This window comes from Staurois parvus, unplaced genomic scaffold, assembly GCF_062004578.1.
Source record: "Staurois parvus isolate SC_StPar_1 unplaced genomic scaffold, SC_StPar_1.0 ptg000155l, whole genome shotgun sequence".
Taxonomy (NCBI): Eukaryota; Metazoa; Chordata; class Amphibia; order Anura; family Ranidae; genus Staurois; species Staurois parvus.
The window spans coordinates 14,927,024-14,948,197 of NW_028317951.1; the positions used below are offsets into that span (position 1 = coordinate 14,927,024).

General features: G+C 43.3%; 1 protein-coding gene across 1 annotated transcript in view; it reads left to right on the forward strand.

The window, feature by feature from the left end:
• Positions 1-21,174, forward strand: part of PRKCI (protein kinase C iota) — a 148,374-nt gene that overhangs the window by 66,122 nt on the left and 61,078 nt on the right. Inside the window, exons 3-6 of the mRNA XM_089675487.1 lie at positions 12,140-12,229; positions 12,472-12,522; positions 16,570-16,655; positions 17,070-17,207. Coding sequence (XP_089531613.1) covers positions 12,140-12,229; positions 12,472-12,522; positions 16,570-16,655; positions 17,070-17,207 — 365 coding nt within the window. The remainder of the gene's footprint in view (positions 1-12,139; positions 12,230-12,471; positions 12,523-16,569; positions 16,656-17,069; positions 17,208-21,174) is intronic.

Genomic DNA, 21,174 nt, shown 5'->3' on the forward strand with positions numbered 1-21,174 from the left:
TTTCATACTAATATTAACAACTTCCAATATGTGCAGGTGGTATTCTAGCAATTGGCAGATTATTATTCAGAATTATATTTTGAACTCGGGGATACCAAATACATCGTACCTTGTCACCCAGGAGGGAAGAGACTGCTTTCTACCCTTTCTTATGTGCTAACATAGTTATGTATGACCTTGATTTGCTCGGTACTATATTCGCTATTCAAATATATACCTAATATTAATGTGCCCAGTTCCTGTTGAATTCTATGAATTGTATGAGGAATTGTTACATGTGGAATAGATGTTTTATGGCATGCTCTACATTCCTAGAGGTCTAATGGCCTTATAGGTCATGTGTGATGGCTTGATTGAATTATTATTGTTTTACGATAGGGCAGAGGGAAGTGTTTTCATGGTCTGTGGAAAGAGACACCCTGCCAAGACTAATTAGCTGTTTACAGCCCTGAAGCAGTCTGAACACTGTGTCTATTTGTGTTTTATTTAAGATAAGAGGTTCTTTTGAAGTTTGTTAAAAGTTACAGATACAAATTCCATAGTTTGCAAAGGGGGGGGGGGGGGGGGAGTAGGAACACTGTTCATGAGACCCTCACAAGATGGCTGTTGCGTCCAGCTTCCATGTCTCTATTGCACACAATCGTTACAGTTTTTACCTGGAAAAGGATTTGTATTTTTTGCCATTCTAAGATTTAGACAGCTCTGTCACACAGGGCAGGATAGTTGTGAAAAAAATAGCATTGGACCCATAAGGCTATCTTATTGGTATTGCTATCCTAAAGTATTTTGATGCAAATAATCCTTTCCTTGCTTGTAGTCTAATATAACAAAAATGGAAATTGAAGTGCCACACCACTGCTAGGAGGTCCAGATACAACATTATTCCAGTCAAAGTCAGGGGAACAGTCCAAAGATTATCCAATGCGTTTCAGGTGTTTTTGAACCGCCAAAACTTATAGACTTAGGATGAGCATGGCGGGTGCTTACAGGTAGAGGGGAGGGAGTCCCCCAAACATACCTTTTGCTGATCTCTCTTTCCTGTTACTGGCCTGGAAGTAACATGTAAAACGTCCCCTCCAGATCTTAGTGTTGCGATCTTCTTTCCATTACATTCATTGGAGGACAGATGAAACATCAGAGGTCTATTAGATCCATGATGCCTCATTAAAGAGAGAATGTCACAAAAATGCATCACATAGGGGATTGTTTGTACCCTATGTGATTTAAAAAAAAAAAATTAAATTGTAAAAAATTAGTGTAAATGAGTTACACTCAAGCATGTAAAATCCCTCTCCCAAAAATGTTTGCACCCCTCACCCCCACTTACATGCAAGTACAGACGTATGTACAAAAATGTAGATTGCAGTATATGTTTCATATCCCCACAGATGACAGGAGCGAGAGCAATAATTCTAGGCCGTTTTTCATGGTTAGCTTTAAACGGATGATTTGTAAGTGCTTTTAAAACATCACCTATGGGAAATATAGGATACAGAAGTCGCCATTTCAAAGGTGCATGCAATTTGAAAGTTTGACATGTTGGATATCTATTTGGCACAACCTCATGTTTTATATTTTACCAAAACTTGTGTAATTTAGTGTGTTTTGTATGTCCTAAAATTAATTTTAGTGCATTTTGTTACTGAAATTTTGTGTTTCCGAAACTGTGTGAAATAAACAAATTGGAACTACCATTGTTATGCTTTAGGTTGCCTGCTTTCATAAAATATACACCAATCAGCCATAACTTTATCACCGCTTAAAGCTTAAGTGAAGAACACTGATTGTCTCATTACTATAGCATCTGAAAGTTGATGGGTTATATAGGCAACCAGTAAACATGTTGTCCCTGAAGCTGATGTGTTGAAAGCCAAAAAAAATGAGCATTGCAGTTTGTCATGTATGGAGCCGTGTAACCTCAGACTGGTCAGGGTATTGCCCAAGCTGACCCATGTCCATAGCCAAAGCGACTACAGTGGGAATGTGAGCATCTGAACTGTTCCACAGAGCAGTGGAAGAAAGTGGCCTGGTCCAATAAATTATGTTTTCTTTTACATCATGTGGATGGCCAGGTGCATGTGCGTTGCTTAAGTCGTTGGTGACCAAGTTCACTTTTCCATTCAAACGGTATTCCCTGATGGCAGTGGCATCTTTCAACAAGATAATGAACCCTGTCACACTGCAAAAACTGTTCAGGATTGGTTTGAGGAACACAACAATGAGTTTGAGGTGTTGATTTGGCCTCCAAATTCTTCTGATCTCAATCCAATTGAGTATCTGTAGAAAGTGCTGTAAAAACAGGTCAAATCCTGGAAGGCTCCATCTCGCAACTTACAGGACTTGCTACTGACAGCTTGGTGCCAGATACCACAGCATACCTTCAGAGCTCTAGTGGCATCCATGCCTTGATGGGTTTGAGTTATTTTGGTGGCAGAAGGAGCTGTTTAGTGATACAAGGGGGACCTACTCAATATTGGGTGTGTTGGTCATATAGCTATGGTTGATCAGTGTGTGATGTTTTGAGGTTTTTATGTAATCTTCAAGCCTAAAATGATTTTTTTTAAACATGTAAACTAAAAAAAAAATCCAAAAAATGACTCTGGTAGCAAAAGAGTTAATGAACATAGGCCTGCATTGATGTGTCTTTTATATCTGCCTGGTGTTCCCCTTTAGCCACTTTAATACTGTGCTATAGCTGAAAGACGGTTACAGTGCGGTTTTCGCAATCTCCACTGGGGCATGCATTGGGCGCTGGCTATGATCGCTGTGTCCTTTGGACACTGCTGATCACAGATTGCAATAAAGGGCCAATCACAGTGGCCCTTTACCATGTGATCAGCTGTGTCCAATCACAGCTGATCACATTTAAACGGTTAGCACTTCCGCCTGGCAGTATTAGGGTCGTTGGTTTGAATCCCAGCCACGGCACCACCTGCCTGGAGTTTGCATGTTCTCCCTGTGCCTGCGTGGGTGACCGCCGGGTATTCCGGTTTCCTCCCACACTCCAAAGACATGCTGGTAGGTTAATTGGATCCTGTCTAAATTGGCCCTAGTATGTGTATGTATGAATGTGAGTTAGGGACCTTAGATTGTATACCCCTTGAGGGTTAGGGACTGATGTGAATGTACAATATATATATATATGTGTAAAGCGCTGCGTAAATTGATGGCGCCATACAAGCACCTGAAATAAATAAATGTAAACAGACTTGCCAGTTATCAGCAGTCTTTTCTTCACGCTGTGTCTATTTGAGGAAGAGACTGCTGATACATGGCAGGGCTTGCTTACACTGATAATCAGGACACTGATCATCAGTGCCTTGATTATCAGTGCAGCCCCATCAGTGCCTCCTCATTTGTGACCATCAGTGCAACCTCATCAGAACACATCGGGGAAGAAAAATTACTTATTTGCAAAATGTTATTACAGAAACTAAGACAAAGGTGTTTTTTTTTTTTTTGCATAAAAAATGTATTTCTGTTTTAAGAATTTTTTACAACTGTCAGAATGTAGAAAATATTAAATGTTGTAACACAGCACTGTTTTTTTTTCCACATGCACTCTTTGTCAGTTTACAAGAAAAAAAAAAAAAAAACTTATCAAGGCTTAATCAACTTCAAAGGCTGACAGTGGCTTTCCTCTGGGCCTGGTTGTGTGATGTCAGAAAAAGCCACTCAGCTTGTAAGTCATGGTAGCTTCAGAGCTTGGTGGTTGGGTTCAAATGATTGATCTGTGGGATTACAAGTAATTCAAGTCTGGTTTTATCATTATTGCACAGTGAATAGAGGGCTTTTCCATGTTACTGATAATGTTGGAAAACCACTTTAATTAGTTTGGTGCATTGAGACAAATGATTTTGACACTGCCTACTCAGCAGTAGGATTAGAAACATGGAAACATACAGTATACTTGGGGAAAAATATTTTAGTATAACTTTCCTTAGTAAATGTATGACTTTTTCCTAAGAAATGTATTTGTATTGTACATACAGGTGGGGAAAAAAAAGAGTTGCTTTCGACTTTATTATCTAAATAGAATGTATAGTGTTCATATAAATTTCTGGTTTGGGACAGAATAAAATTGTAATAATGAAATTATGATGATCGCATATGTATTTCCAGACATAAGGTACAGCTCTATGTTGCTTTTCTTGAGTTTTCCAGTCTAAAAAAGGTCTAAGGTATACAGCGCTAAATAGCTGAGGCTTTGAATATACTAGGAATGCATCGAACGTTCGGTGGCTGAAACGTTTCGGGCAAAAAATTCCCCTATCGGCCTTTGACCGATATGAAAATAGGCACAGATACAGGTGCCAAAAATTGCCACACCCTCGCCACTGCCCCATGGTTCTCAGCCTGACCTGAGAACCCATCATACAATTTCTCGGCGAAGGGCATAGAGATCAGTGAAGGAAAGATGACCTCCACTCATCTCTATGCTCTTGGAGGACCGGCGCAATGTCACGTATGCGCAACGTTATAAAATAAATAAAAAAATGTTTAAAGTTTCCCCTTCCCTTGTGCTTGCATGCAGTGGTGAACACATATGTAGGCAATGCCCACATATGTAAATGGTGTTCAAACCACAAGTGAGGTATCACCGCGAATGTCCGAGCAAGAGCAATAATTATATCACTAGACCTCCTCTGTAACTTTAACCCCTTGCTCTGACGTCACACAAATATGCAGCCTTACAGAACTGGGCTTTTTTCTGTGGGTTCGCATATTTGTATACCTGTCTTCTAGCACAAAAACCGGGGTGTCATTGAGAGCCCCGCATCCGTTCTAGTGATCAGGACTCTCGATCCAGGTCAGATCGCTGTGATAGCCTCTGATGAGTCACTGTAAAGCCCGCCCCCTCCTTGTGTGTTTTTTTTTTTTTCTTTGAATGGCAGAGAGAGATACATTGTATCTCTTCTTGCAATAAGAAAAAAAAAACTGTAAAAAAAAAGGTTAATATTACAAAATAAATAATAAAGAAAAAATACCTAGATTAAGGTTTGATCTAGTTCACTGCCAGGGTTAGTGTTTGGGTCAAAGGTCAGGTTATTGGTTTTTGTGTTTTTTAAATTTTTTAAAGTTGGTGATGGTGTCAGTGTGTTTTAGGTAAAAAAAAAAAAAAAAAACCCAAAACACTAAATGTGCACTATTGTTTCTGGGCTGTAGTACAGGTACAAACAACAAATAACATACATCTATATGGTATCGCTGCGATCGTCAAGAGCTGGAAAATTTATTTTGGCTTGTTCTAAGGTAGTAACAAGAAACACACAGCTAAATTGAAAAATTTTTTTATTTTTTTTTACTATTTTGGGCCATATAAGGGATATCCATTACCATTTACCACCAAATTAAAGCCCAATTTGTTCTGAAAAAAACAAGATAGAATTCACCTGGATGTACAAAGTATTTGTGATGATATGTACTGTTTTACTAACACGTCAAAGTTGTAAAAGTTTACTTAGGCTTCAAGATTTGTTTTACCGTTAGGTGTGAAGGAGTTAAACTAGTAACCTGTAGAAATGTTTTGTTATAAAGCAATTTTTAAGTACCGTAGCTTGGCACCGTTCCACGAGTGTGCACAATTTTAAAGCATGACATGTTAAATATCTATTTACTTGGCATAACATCTTTCATATTTTACAAGAAAATTGGGGCATATATTGTGTTTTTTTTTATTCATTAAAGTGTATTTTTTTTCCAAAAAAAGGTGTTTGAAAAATGTATTCATTTTTTAAAACTATCTGTATCGGTTTTCGGCCAAATGTATCCTGAGTTTTTGGTTTCGGCACCAGAATTTTAAATTTGGTGCACCACTAGAATATACAGCTGCATGAGTCAGAGGAATTACTGCTCCTGCCCTGCACCATGTCTCCAGACAGACTTTGAGCGAGAGAGTCTGAAAACAAATAGCCATTAATGTGCTTTATCGTTTGAAAACCCATAATGATCTGTAACATCAGTGGCAGTAGTTCACCCTGTGTTAGAAAATTTGGTGAAAAGATCTTATATAAATGTTAACAAAATATTAAACCGTGATTTCAAAACTTTATGGCCTAATGCACACAGATGGTTTGACCCATGCAATGTAAAACCCAAGCGTATTATGGCACCCAGGAGGTACAGGTGCAAAGTACAGCCCGCTGCCAACAGCCTGTCAAAAGTTAGTGGCTGTATGCTATTGGAGAGGTACTTGGGTACAAGACCATATGCCCCAAATGCAGGCTTTATGTGCTTGGGGGCGTATGTAAGTACCGCTCAAAATTGTGTACGGACACTGCATATTTCAGCCTGCCATTGATTTTTTTTTTTTTTTTTTACAGGCTGTTGGCAGTAGGTTGTATGCTGCAGCTCTGCTTCCTGGGAGCCACAATACGTAGGAGACCTATAAAAAGGGAAAAAAAATCATCAGAGTTTCCCTTTTTGATAGGAGTTTTGCATTTTCAGTTTAATTTAAGGTTTGATGGCCTGCCTTCTCCAAGACCTGTTCTATATTTTGGAGTAGATATATTAGTTCCCTTTCCCATACACAACAAGTAAATAACATACACACACTGGTTGCTGCTATGTGTGTGCAGGAATATTGTAGATGCATAAACTATAAATATGCCAGAATTTGCTGGTTGTGTAATAGCTTTGCAGATTGCCTACTTCCTAGGACATTGGTCTTAAACTGCACACACTTTGAAACCAATGTCCTAGGAGGTGCATTTGGAACCAAACAGAAGTGGTTCATCTGCTGAAGGCTGAAAGCAAAAACTGAGGCTGAGGAGTTTTTTTGGGGGGTTTCAAGCTTTTTTGTTCATTTTTTTGGAGCAGAACTGCACTTTTTTGCATCTTTTGTTGGGCGTTTTTCAACTAAAAGGTATGGAGTGATGTTGAAAAAGGACGAGAGCTGCCGCTTGAGCAGAAAATCTTCAAATAAAGCTCCTGTTGTGCTTTTCAGGAGTTTCCGTTAAAGTCTAAGGCAGTGGTTCTCAACCTTCCTAATGCCGTGACTCTTTAATACAGTTCCTCATGTTGTGGTGACCCCCAACCATAAAATTATTTACCCAGTAATTATAATTCATGAGTGTCGTTTTACCTCCAATACTGCTGCTTTTAACAGAGTAGCTGCTTTTAACAGAGTAGCTGCTTTTAACAGAGTAGCTGCTTTTAACAGAGTAGCTGCTTTCAACAGAGTAGCTGCTTTCAACAGAGTAGCTGCTTTCAACAGAGTAGCTGCTTTCAACAGAGTAGCTGCTTTCAACAGAGTAGCTGCTTTCAACAGAGTAGCTGCTTTCAACAGAGTAGCTGCTTTCAACAGAGTAGCTGCTTTCAACACAGCAGCTGCTTTCTACACAGCAGCTGCTCTTTACACATCGGAAATATGTGTTTTCTGATGGTCTTAGGGGACCCCTGTAAAAGGGTCGCTCGACCCCCAAAAGGGTCGCGACCCACAGGTTGAGAACCACTGGTCTAAAGGGACATAAATGCTCAATTCTGCCTGAAAAGTAGCTGATGCACTTTTTTGAGCGACTGGGACAGATTGCTCAGTTGTGAACAAGGGCTATTGAAAACAACCGGTTTTTGCTTATGGAACGTTTTTGAGCTTCAAGCTACAAAATGCTTGCTATACTTGCTAGTTTATCTATGTCAATATGTACATGTCAAGTTCACAAAACTAAATGTACTTAAATCTGGGAGCAGTTGCTTCATTCCTGGTTAGCCTTTTTGTTTTTCTCTTATTCCCCCAGAACAGTTAAATAGAGTAGAACAAAGCTGGCATAAAATGCATTGCTCATTTTCACTAGGATCACGTAGATCACATTGTCTCCCCTGGGCTTCTGTACCTGCTATCAAGTGTTTGAAAGCTGTGTCAGATGGTGATGTTTTCCCAGCCATTAACACCCCATTGTGACCCAGCTTTGCCATTATTTATAGACAACTGAAGGAGAAGGAAATGCCTGGGTCTTCATCTCCAGACTTGTGACATGTATTACCTGGCATTTGATGAAGTGTCACATTAACATGTTAACTTTGTTATTAGGCCCTCTTTGATTTAAGAGTTAATTTGTACATGTAATTTGACACTCCCCAATTATATCTTCATTGCCTTAAAGAATATATATGTTAACTAAAGGAATTTCACACACTCACTCTTTTTCTAGATAATGGTTTATACAAAGACTCTTCTAATAGTAGCACTTTCCTAGGGAAGCCAGTGCATTGATAGTCAATAAAAATCTGATGTAAGGATGAGTATTTGCAATATGAAAAATTGTGTTTAAAGGATCAGTGAAGATAAAATGCTAATATATTGCATAATTTTTTTTTTTTTTTTAAACTTAGAGTGATATATAGAGTTCCTATAGTTTAGGTATAGCCTACAATACATGTTTGCTATAGAGATGGCTGTACAGTATTCTTTTTTTTCAGAGATAGGCTCCTGTGTGCTTTGTTAGACACTAAACCAGTACCCTAGTTATTTATTTTCATTTTTTGCCTGCTAATTAAATAGCACACTTCCTGTCCTAGGGTGGCTGTGCTCACTCAGTCAGCTATATCTATGGAAGAAGCTATTGTTGTCAATAAGTATTTCTCTACATTAAAGTGATACTAAAGGCTGATAATTACTTCCTTGCTCTGTGCAGTGGTTTTGCACAGATCAGCCCCAATCCTCCTCTTCTTGGGTCCCCTCCAGCACTCTTGGCTCCTCCCTCCTGCTGAGTGGCCCCATAGCAAGCAGCTTGCTATGGGACACTGGAGCAGGCTCCCTCCCAAGCAGCTACTCTGTTTGTCCAATTAGACACAGGGCAAGGCTCGGCCCTGACCCTGCTCTCTCCTCATTAGCTAACTGGTTGTGATTGACAGTAGTGGGAGTCAATGACAAGGGAAATACCCTGGAGAGCTGCTGCTCTAGTGTACATTGCTGGATTGAGATGGGGCTCAGGGTAGTATTGGGGGAAGGGGTGGTGCTATTGCACACAGAAGGTTTTTTACCTTCATGTATAGAATACATGAAGATAAAAAAAACCTTGAGCCTTTATAACCACTTTAAATTGGCGTTGGTAATTAGAAATATATAGAAAAAGATAACATTGTGCTTTCAGTTCACAGGAAATGACAAGGGCAATGCATTTTAGCAAGATCAACAGGTATTTTCTGTACTTGCTGAAAATGTTCTGAATAATGAAAATTAATACAACCACAAATATAAATTTCTGATCTATAGAAATACTATATTGCCAAAAGTATTGTAACACCTGCCTTTACATGCACATGAACATTAATGCAATCCCGATATTAGTCTGTAGGGTTCAATATTGAGTTGGCCCACCCTTTGCAGCTATAACAGCTTCAACTCTTCTTGGAAGGCTGTCCACAAGGTTTAGGAGTGTGTCTATGTGGATGATTTACCATTCTTCCAGAAGTGCATTTGTGAGGTCAGGCACTGATGTCAGATGGGAAGGCCTGGCTCGCAGTCTCTGCTCTAATTCATCCCAAAGGTGTTCTCTTGGGTTGAGGTCTGGACTCTGTGCAGGCCAGTCAAGTTCCTCCATCCCACACTCTCTCATCCATGTCTTTAGGGACCTTGCTTTGTACACTGGTCCTCAGTCATGTTGGAATAGGAAGAGGCCATCCCCAAACTGTTCCCACAAAGTTGGGAGCATGAAATTGTCCAAAATGTCTTGGTATGCGGATGTCTTAAGAGTTCCCTTCACTGGAATGAAGCGGCCAAGCCCAACCCCTGAAAAACAACCCCACAGCATAATCCCCCCCTCCACCAAACTTTACACTTGGCAGTGCAGTCAGGCAAGTACCGTTCTCCTGGCAACCACCAAACCAGACATGTCCATCGGATTGCCAGACAGAGTAGCATAATGATTAATCAGAGAATAGATCTCCACTGCTCTAGAGTCTAGTGGTGGTGTGCTTTATACCACTACATCCGATACTTCGCATTACACTTGGTGATGTAAGGCTTGGATGCAGCTGCTCGGCCATGGAAACCCATTCCATGAAGTTCTCTACACACTGTTGTGCTAATCTGAAGGCCATATGAAGGTTGGAGATCTTTTAGCTATTGACTCTGCAGACAGTTGGTAACTTCTACGCTTCAGCATGCCCTGACCCTGCTCTGTCATTTTACGTGGCCTATGACTTCGTGGCTGAGTTTCTGTTGTTCCCAGTTGCTTCCACTTTGTTATAGTACCACTAACAGTTGACCGTGGACTATTTCGAAGCAAGGGAATTTCACGGATAGACTTATTGCACAGATGGCAACCTATCACTGTACCACGCTTGAATTCACTGAGCTTCCGAGAGCAACCCATTTTTTCTCAAATGTTTGTAGAAGCAGTCTGCATGCCTAGGTGGTGCTTGATATTATACACCTTTGGCCATGGAGGTAATTGGAACACCTGAATCCAGTGATCTGGAGAGGTGTCCCAATACTTTTGGCAAAATAGTGCATGTTATGACACCAGTACACCGGTTAAGCTGGATTATATTTAAAAAGAAAAATGATTTACATATTCCTAACAAGCAGCAAAAGAGCTTTTAAACAAGCCATCACTGAAGTCTCTTAACTGCATGCACTATGAGGTAATTAATTCTCGAAAAACACAAGACTGAAGTTGGGTTATAGGGCTCATTCACACCGACGCAGCTCCCTGTACAGTGTGAAGAACCGTTTTCTATTTTTTGTACTAGCATGTAGCTGCGTGCAAGTTTGCCAGGGATGGATGCCCAGTGTCAGGGACTATGGATCTGTACTTTTTCAGACCCATTTGTGGGAATGATTTTGTACAGCTGATGCGTATCCATTCATCTATCAATGCTGCCTACATGGAGCTACTACACGCTAGTACAAAATATGAACATGCAGCTCTATGCTCTGCGTGGTGCTCTGCACAGATTTGTATTGCTTTCTGTGTTCCCATTAGGGAAATTCACCCTCTTTATTCATCCTGCTTACTGTGATCATTGTAAGTGAAAGTAAAACACGATCCCAAATTTGAGTTGTCTCCAGAAAAGTTGTAAGGGGAAATCTTCCAATGAGACTCTAGTTCTGGTGACCTAGGAGGACCTAATAAATTTCCTTAATTTGGAGGGATTTCCTTTCACTTTCTATTTAGGCTATAGGACAGGAAGTAAAGGGAAATATCCCCAATAGGACACAGATGGCTTCTCTAACCAAAATGAAAAAAAAATGTTTTGCCTATAGTTCTACTTTAAGAATATGTAAATACTTTATAGTCCATAGTTTGGGCACAGGTGTGCACTTTAAAACCGCCTTGAGCGGTAGCTTTGGCATGTGATATTAACATAGCACTATATTAAAGGGATACTGCCAAGACATAGATAATAAAACATATTGCTCACTTGAAAGTTAAGGGTGCTGGTTCCAGGGCTGTCATCCCAACCTTTTTTTTCTTCTTTGTGAGTCACTGACCCAGATGAAGTACATACCTATTAAGTGTCCTAGTAAAACATAGATCAGGATAGCACCCTGGATCCTGTAATTTTCATAGTAGATCTAAAACCAATTCACTCAAATGTTCAAACATTTTAACATCATTTCAGAAATGTTTTTTAACCTGTTTAACTGTGCAGCTTTTATTAAAAGAAAAAAACCTAGTGGCCCAGTTTTTGTTTTTGTTCAGGCTATTCCTGTTATGGTGTGACAACCATCTTCCAACTGATGTTTTTTCATTGTCACCCTGTCACATCGACTTCTGGTGTCGACTTAAGGTGGTCATGACAACACACAGGCACCAGTGGTATACCACTGTCACTGTTAGTAAATCAGTACTGAGCAATGATGTGCAGAGAGGCTGAAGGCCAATAGCCGTAAGAAGATGAGAAACTGGTGAAACAGTATTTTATGAAAAACAAATCAGTGGTCGATACAAAGTGCTCTGGCAAACTAGTTTAGTTATGGTTTAGAGCTGCTTTAAAAACTCATGGTCTCCTTCTTCATTTAAAACAAAGAAAAAAACTCTTATGGAAGCCATGTATACGTGTATTTTAATGTATACATGTATTTCAGCTTTTTTGTGTTAAAATTAGAACTATGTAAGTCATCCAATTTTTATTATCTTTGATAGTTTAGCTATATCTTTCATAATGTGTTTCCCTCTGTATTTAATAACAGGAGATCCATGCACTGTTTCCTCACAGTTGGAGCTGGAAGAAGCTTTCCGGTTGTATGAGCTAAATAAAGACTCTGAGCTCCTAATTCATGGTGAGCAAATACTATATTTATTCAAAGTCACTTTAATCAATAACAAGCGGTTAGTTTGTCGCAGAAAATTATTTTGTGTGAAATATTGGATATTAGCTTTGAAATAAAGGTGATGGTAAGACAATAATATGGAATTATTAATGTACTTTAGATATATTTTACAGAGAATAGGGTTGTGTATGCATGTATCAGTAGCCATGCAATGATTTTACAACTGAATAAACACCATGTTATGTTCACAGTGTTTCCTTGTACCCCTGAGAGGCCCGGAATGCCCTGCCTTGGTGAGGACAGTAAGTATGCTTTGTGCTGTTTATACATATTTACAATGGGCAAAGTGATGATGTCCTAGCATTTTTTCATTCATCTAACATTGTCAGATCATGTTTGATTTATATTTGGGGGGACAATACACTTTGGGAGATATTTCTAAATCAGTGAATGTGACTTCTGCCAAACATTCACTGCAGGTGAACCTTCCTGGTGCACAAGTTTTAAATGGCTGTAAATAACAGGCAGTAAATGTTTGTTGACAGTTACATTCACTGCTTATAAATATCTACCTGTTATTGTGTTGCCAGTAGAAATCTCCTTTAGAACTGCAATCAGGAATGCAAAATGTGTTAAAAGACAGACCAAAAAGTGTGTCATTGGATACTTATGCCAATCTTTACTGCTAAACTTCAGGCAAGCACTTAAATACACAGCTGAAATACGTTTAATTATGTTGAGTGATCCTTGTGATCCAGGGAGCACTGCCAGGACCTTGACGCACCCCTCAGCCTGCTGGTTGAAAAATAAAAGTGCAACAGCACATTTAATGAGTCAGATCAGTTCCCTTCTCCCTCTACCTGTCAGCATAACGTGCAATGGACAGGGGTGGATTGGGTCATATCGCTGCCCCTCCCTCTCCCAGTCTTGGTGCTATTGTGCAGGGAGTTTCAGGTGGTTTATTTCACAATGCTTTCTTTTAAAATAGATCTTAATATTTTAGTAAAGTGGACCTGATTTCAAAAAGTGAGGATTTTCAGGAGCTCCATGAGACTAGCAGTCACAGGCATAGCGCATTAGAATCTCACACTGCTGAGGTACATTCATGGGGCTGTAGGAACAGGGGTACCTGAGCACACGAACGACACTACACTGCTCCAGAGAATAGGTAAATCTTTCAGGGTAATTCTTAGGCACAAGTAGAATTTCAATATGTTCTCTATAACATAGCAAATTGTCACTTTTTGAATTCGGGTCACTTTGGGCACACTGACATTTTGCTTTATGTTTTCACCGTGTTTAGGTGCATTTCCTCTTGGTTAGTTTGGAAATATATCTTGTTTTATGAGCTCAGATTTAGTATACACTGCTGCATTTAATTTCCACTAAGCACACACCAGAAGACTGCATGACCCATACAGGTGTGTTTAACACAAATTCTTGCTGTGTATTCTTAGCCAACCCAAAACAAAAATTTTATGTATTGCAGCAGTCTTTGAATGTGGTGGCTGTACTTGTTTTTTCTTTTCAAGCTTTTTTGACCTAAGAGCTGACAACAGTGTGGATAATTAGGGTCAACATAGATAGAGGGTTAAAATTTCTTTTACTGTAAGATTTTTTGCTATGTCAAGTGGTATTTTGCACTTAACCACTAGCCTACCGGGCGCTTATACCCCCTTCCTGCCCAGGCCAATTTTCAGCTTTCAGCGCTATCACACTTTGAATGACAATTGCGCGATCATGCAACACTGCACCCAGATGAAATTTTTATAATTTGTTTGAGACAGATAGAGCTTTATTTTCGTGGTATTTAATCACCTCTGGGTTTTTTATTTTTTCTTAAACCAAAAACCACTGAAAATTTAGAAAAAAAAACATTTTTTTAATTTTTGTTATAAAATTTTGTAAATAAGTGATCTTTCTCCTTCACTGATGTGCGCTAATTAGGCTGCACTGATGGGCATTGAAAGGCAGCACTCATATATGGCACTGACAGGCGGCACTGACTGGCACTGATAGGCAGCACTGATGGGCACTATTAGGCGGCACTGACGGGCATTGATAGGTGGCACTGACTAGCACTGATGGGTGACACTGAAAGGCAGCTCAGATGGGCACTGATATGTGGCATTGATGTGCACTGGTAGGCACTGATATGTGGCACTGATGGGCACTGGCAGGTGGCATGGATGAGCGCTGGCACTGAAGGACACTGACAGGTGGCACTGCTGGAGCTACACAAATCATCAGGGCACACTGATCATTAGTGCCATGATGATCAGTGTAGATGTCCCCTCTGAGGGATGCCGATTACCGTCTCTCCTCTCGAGCAGTCAGCGTGACAGCTCGTGAGGAGAGAAATGCCGATAACCGGCAGTTTCCTATTTACATGTGATCAGTTGTGATTGGACACAGCTGATCACATGACCGAGCCAACATCTTCAGCTCTTTCCGTTGATCGGTGATCCGCTGTGTCCGAGGGACACAGCGCACCACCGATAACCGCGCTGCGTGCTCCCGGAGCCACGCATGCGCGGTTAGAATGAATGAGAGAACCACCCTGCGCCCGTCATTGTACTATATGGGGGCGGCAGGTGGTTAAACGGAAATAACAAATTATGTCCAATGGTATATTAAACCAAAACAGACCAAATAAGAGAAATTCATTGCTAGGAGTTACATACCCTTTAAAGTGGTTGTATGTGTCCATAATACACATTGAGCCATGGCTTGGCCCTACCCCCCGCTGTCCCTCATTGGCTCACTGACTGTGATTGACAGCAGCGGGAGCCAATGGGGAGGAAGAATCCCCAGACAGTTTTGACATGTTTTCCTGACATCAAGAGAAAAGTGGTGATGGGAGATTGACAGCCTCAGTTCTGTTCCTGTGTGCTGTGTGAAAGAGGGGTGTGTCCCTTCCCTCCAATCAGCTCCCAGAGCTCTCCTGACTAACTGTAACTTCAGCTCCCTGCCCCCTGCTTTTCAGAGCTGAGAGATCCTGTGCAAATTCTGTAATTTGAACAGATGTAGAGAAAACTGCAGATAAACAGGTACAACTTATGTAAAAGGATGTGTTTAATTTCTGTGTATCACCTGAGGCCAGTCACTTTACTGGATATACAACCACTTTAATTGTAGTGTTTTCACAGTGATTAGAGATTCCTTCTAAAGTGTCCCATGGTTGAGGCACTCACATGTGATGTCAGTTCAGTCCTCTTGTCCCTCCCGATCACTTGTCTTTTCCTCAGATCAGAACTCTCCTCTTAAGTGGTCTTGTCTGACGAACCAGTTGCCCGACCAGACCAATCCTTTACCAGTTAGAGACCTTATATAAAACCTCCCCTATAATAACTTAGAAGGTAGGGATGGTGGGAGCATAAAGCCCTTCAAGTTACTGTAGATCGCCATGGTCTCCTAACACAAGATGGCAGGGCCCTAAAGACTGATTAGAGTTGTGTTATTGGAAGTGAATGAGGAGTTGTATAATGTTGTCCCTCAATTATGCTTTCATTGTGAAAAAGGGGATCAGAAATCTTGGAATTCATTTTCTACAACCAATTTTGCAATAATAATACTCTTCTTGCTTGTTTCCTGTAATTTTGTAGCTTTGTCACATACAGACTCCTTGTCCTAGTATTTTTTTAAATAGCTGCAAGTAAAATCACAACCTTCATAGCCATAGTAATGTGTAAAACAATCATTTGCAGAAAAGGTCATTCAGCAGCCAGATTATGCATACATGGCAATACTTTAGGGTTGGACCCTTTCGTGTACTATATCCGGGTTTCTCAACCAGGGTTTCATGGAAGCCTAGGGTTTCTTCAGAGGTTGCTAGGGATTCCTCGAGCAATGAGCAATTTCTGCCACTCAGATAAGTTCCCACTAGCACCATTGATCTTTTTCGCTATCTGTAAGAGGGTAATTCTTCCCATTGACCATAAGTGTAAGGAATGCTCTTCCCACTGATAATGTATCATGAGTTGTACAGTATATACTATAGTCATTTTTAGCAGGGGTTGCCTGAGACCAGAAAGTTATTTCAAGGGTTCCTCTGTGTTTAAAAGGTTGAGAGATGCTGTGCTATATCACCTACCAAGTTAATTAAGTTAACCCAACTTAACCCTGTTTCACAAGTTGAATTTGAATAAAAATTTATATTAAATATTTTATGTAATACCCCCTTCCCCAAATAGCTGATATAAATAAAAATAATGACCCTTGATAGAGGCCTTTTTATAGCAGGTGACAGACTGTGTTATTGTTTTGTTGTCAAGGCTTTCTCTGTAAAACTAAAGCAATACAAATATATAAAATGAAGAAAACTGATTATATTTTGTTTTTATGATTAGAGTCCATCTATAGACGTGGAGCAAGAAGGTGGCGAAAGCTCTACTGTGCAAATGGTCACACATTCCAAGCTAAGAGGTTTAACAGAGTGGGTATTGCTTCTTTTTGCTGTTTCAGAATATATTAAACACATTGCTAGACTTTTTTATACATATTTTGATGCAAGGAGTTTTTAACAAGTTCAACCTGAGGAGTGCTTTGTTTCTATAATTTGTATTTGAGATAGTAGGTAGAAATTGTTTAACATCTGGCACATGAGCTTTTACTGAAAGAGGTGTTTCTTGCACATATTACAGTTTGAAATAAGCACATGTAAGCTCATAAAATTATAATTTGTGCATGTATTAAGGTTCATGTTTTTGCAAACCTAAAATGTTATTGTGTACTGTGTAGTCATTATGTCTGATCTCTCTATATTCACTGCAGGCAGCTGACTGTGTAGGAGTCTTATGCAGACAGTCTGTTGAAACTAAATGTTTTCATGTGTTTTCTCTTTTTCTAGCGAGCGCACTGTGCCATCTGCACCGACCGGATATGGGGGTTAGGACGGCAAGGTTATAAATGTATCAACTGTAAGCTGTTGGTTCATAAAAAATGCCACAAGCTTGTTAGCATTGAGTGTGGGCGACATACAATAGCTGTAAGTAACAATACTTGTCACATGAAAAAGAAAGATGTCATGACCGTATTCTTTTTATTTCTTTAGTTCATTAGATTGACTGTACTAGCCTTGAGTTAAAGCAGTCCTTTCATTGGCTTACGAGAATAAAGCAGCTAGGTCAGTGTTTAGGGTATCGATACACATAAGTGAACCACTGGCAAAGTTTTGCTGTATTGGATTACATTTGTTTTGTCAGTGTGTAGCAGCAGACACCCTTGACTGAATATTTTTGGTGAAAATGACGATTGATGCTTTGACCAATACATATAATTTCTCAGCTAGGGGAAAAGGTGCTTGGTGTCTGCTTTCCACCCTTCGTACTATGAATGGTAGTAATCTACCCACTCACAGAATGTTTATTTGAAAAAATAATAGTTTAGAGCAGCGGTTCTCAACCTGGGGGTCGCGACCCCTTTGGGGGTCGAACGACCATTTCCCAGGGGTCGCCTAAGACCATCGGAAAACACATATTTCCGATGGTCTTAGGAACCGAGACACCGCTGCTCTGTCTCGCGATCTGTGGGCGGGATGATATGCTGCCCCTGTAACCTGGCCACACCTCCGGGATCACTCAACAGCTCCGCCTCCTCGCCGCTGATTGGCCACCGGAACTGTAGCTCAGGAGAGGCACACAGGCGGCCAATCACCGGCGAGGAGGTGGAGCTTGGAGAGGAGGAGCCGAGCGGCAGAGCGCGCAGATCGAAGAAGATCGAGGGAGCTGCAGGACCGAGTGAAGAGGAGAGAGGCCAGAGAAGGAAGACAGCTGACAGGTAAGTGCAAATTTTGCTTCTGCAGGCTGTAGATGGGAGAGGGAGAGAGCGAGCCCAGGCTGGAGCAGGGGTCAGCAAGGTAAGTATCATTGGTGTCAGTGGGAGGAATAGTGCCCCATCATTTGTGTCACTAATACCAACGATGGGGCACTATTCCTCCCCCCACTGACACCAACGATGGGGCACTATTCCTCCCCCCACTGACACCAATGATAGGCACTATTCCTCCCCCCACTGACACCAACGATGGGGCACTATTCCTCCCACTGACACCAACGATGGGGCACTATTCCTCCCACTGACACCAACGATGGGGCACTATTCCTCCCACTGACACCAACGATGGGGCACTATTCCTCCCACTGACACCAACGATGGGGCACTATTCCTCCCCCCACTGACACCAACGATGGGGCACTATTCCTCCCCCCACTGACACCAACGATGGGGCACTATTCCTCCCCCCACTGACACCAACGATGGGGCACTATTCCTCCCCCCACTGACACCAACGATGGGGCACTATTCCTCCCCCCACTGACACCAACGATGGGGCACTATTCCTCCCCCCACTGACACCAACGATGGGGCACTATTCCTCCCCCCACTGACACCAACGATGGGGCACTATTCCTCCCCCCACTGACACCAACGATGGGGCACTATTCCTCCCCCCACTGACACCAACGATGGGGCACTATTCCTCCCCCCACTGACACCAACGATGGGGCACTATTCCTCCCCCCACTGACACCAACGATGGGGCACTATTCCTCCCCCCACTGACACCAACGATGGGGCACTATTCCTCCCCCCACTGACACCAACGATGGGGCACTATTCCTCCCCCCACTGACACCAACGATGGGGCACTATTCCTCCCCCCACTGACACCAACGATGGGGCACTCTTCCTCCCCCCACTGACACCAACGATGGGGCACTCTTCCTCCCCCCACTGACACCAACGATGGGGCACTCTTCCTCCCCCCACTGACACCAACGATGGGGCACTCTTCCTCCCCCCACTGACACCAACGATGGGGCACTCTTCCTCCCCCCACTGACACCAACGATGGGGCACTCTTCCTCCCCCCACTGACACCAACGATGGGGCACTCTTCCTCCCCCCACTGACACCAACGATGGGGCACTCTTCCTCCCCCCACTGACACCAACGATGGGGCACTCTTCCTCCCCCCACTGACACCAACGATGGGGCACTCTTCCTCCCCCCACTGACACCAACGATGGGGCACTCTTCCTCCCCCCACTGACACCAACGATGGGGCACTCTTCCTCCCCCCACTGACACCAACGATGGGGCACTCTTCCTCCCCCCACTGACACCAACGATGGGGCACTCTTCCTCCCCCCACTGACACCAACGATGGGGCACTCTTCCTCCCCCCACTGACACCAACGATGGGGCACTCTTCCTCCCCCCACTGACACCAACGATGGGGCACTCTTCCTCCCCCCACTGACACCAACGATGGGGCACTCTTCCTCCCCCCACTGACACCAACGATGGGGCACTCTTCCTCCCCCCACTGACACCAACGATGGGGCACTCTTCCTCCCCCCACTGACACCAACGATGGGGCACTCTTCCTCCCCCCACTGACACCAACGATGGGGCACTCTTCCTCCCCCCACTGACACCAACGATGGGGCACTCTTCCTCCCCCCACTGACACCAACGATGGGGCACTCTTCCTCCCCCCACTGACACCAACGATGGGGCACTCTTCCTCCCCCCACTGACACCAACGATGGGGCACTCTTCCTCCCCCCACTGACACCAACGATGGGGCACTCTTCCTCCCCCCACTGACACCAACGATGGGGCGCTCTTCCTCCCCCCACTGACACCAACGATGGGGCGCTCTTCCTCCCCCCACTGACACCAACGATGGGGCGCTCTTCCTCCCCCCACTGACACCAACGATGGGGCGCTCTTCCTCCCCCCACTGACGCCAACGATGGGGCGCTCTTCCTCCCCCCACTGACGCCAACGATGGGGCGCTCTTCCTCCCCCCACTGACGCCAACGATGGGGCGCTCTTCCTCCCCCCACTGACGCCAACGATGGGGCGCTCTTCCTCCCCCCACTGACGCCAACGATGGGGCGCTCTTCCTCCCCCCACTGACGCCAACGATGGGGCGCTCTTCCTCCCCCCACTGACGCCAACGATGGGGCGCTCTTCCTCCCCCCACTGACGCCAACGATGGGGCGCTCTTCCTCCCCCCACTGACGCCAACGATGGGGCGCTCTTCCTCCCCCCACTGACGCCAACGATGGGGCGCTCTTCCTCCCCCCACTGACGCCAACGATGGGGCGCTCTTCCTCCCCCCACTGACGCCAACGATGGGGCGCTCTTCCTCCCCCCACTGACGCCAACGATGGGGCGCTCTTCCTCCCCCCACTGACGCCAACGATGGGGCGCTCTTCCTCCCCCCACTGACGCCAACGATGGGGCGCTCTTCCTCCCCCCACTGACGCCAACGATGGGGCGCTCTTCCTCCCCCCACTGACGCCAACGATGGGGCGCTCTTCCTCCCCCCACTGACGCCAACGATGGGGCGCTCTTCCTCCCCCCACTGACGCCAACGATGGGGCGCTCTTCCTCCCCCCACTGACGCCAACGATGGGGCGCTCTTCCTCCCCCCACTGACGCCAACGATGGGGCGCTCTTCCTCCCCCCACTGACGCCAACGATGGGGCGCTCTTCCTCCCCCTGCAAAATTACAGTTCTGAAGTAGCAACGAAAATAATTTTATGGTTGGGGGTCACCACAACATGAGGAACTGTATTAAGGGGTCGCGGCGTTAGAAAGGTTGAGAACCACTGGTTTAGAGGTTGTTTTCCGCCATATTACATGATGTTTTTTTGGTTCGTGTTAGGTAAAGTGGATCTGAACTGTGGAGACCAAAAAGGCAAGCAGAAGGCAAATGACTAGTCACTGGTATTGACTGTGTTCTCCATGCTAATGATCTTTTCCTCATCAGTGACTTAGCATGCCTTGTTCTGCACTGTGCCCCTGCTTCAAATCAACACTCTTAGTAGAGGAGTCATCTCCTGATGACTGGTGATCTGTTAATTGGTGGTTTATTATTCACGTATGAGCAGTAGAGATGGAGAAAGCACAGATTCACTAAATAAATGAATAAAAGT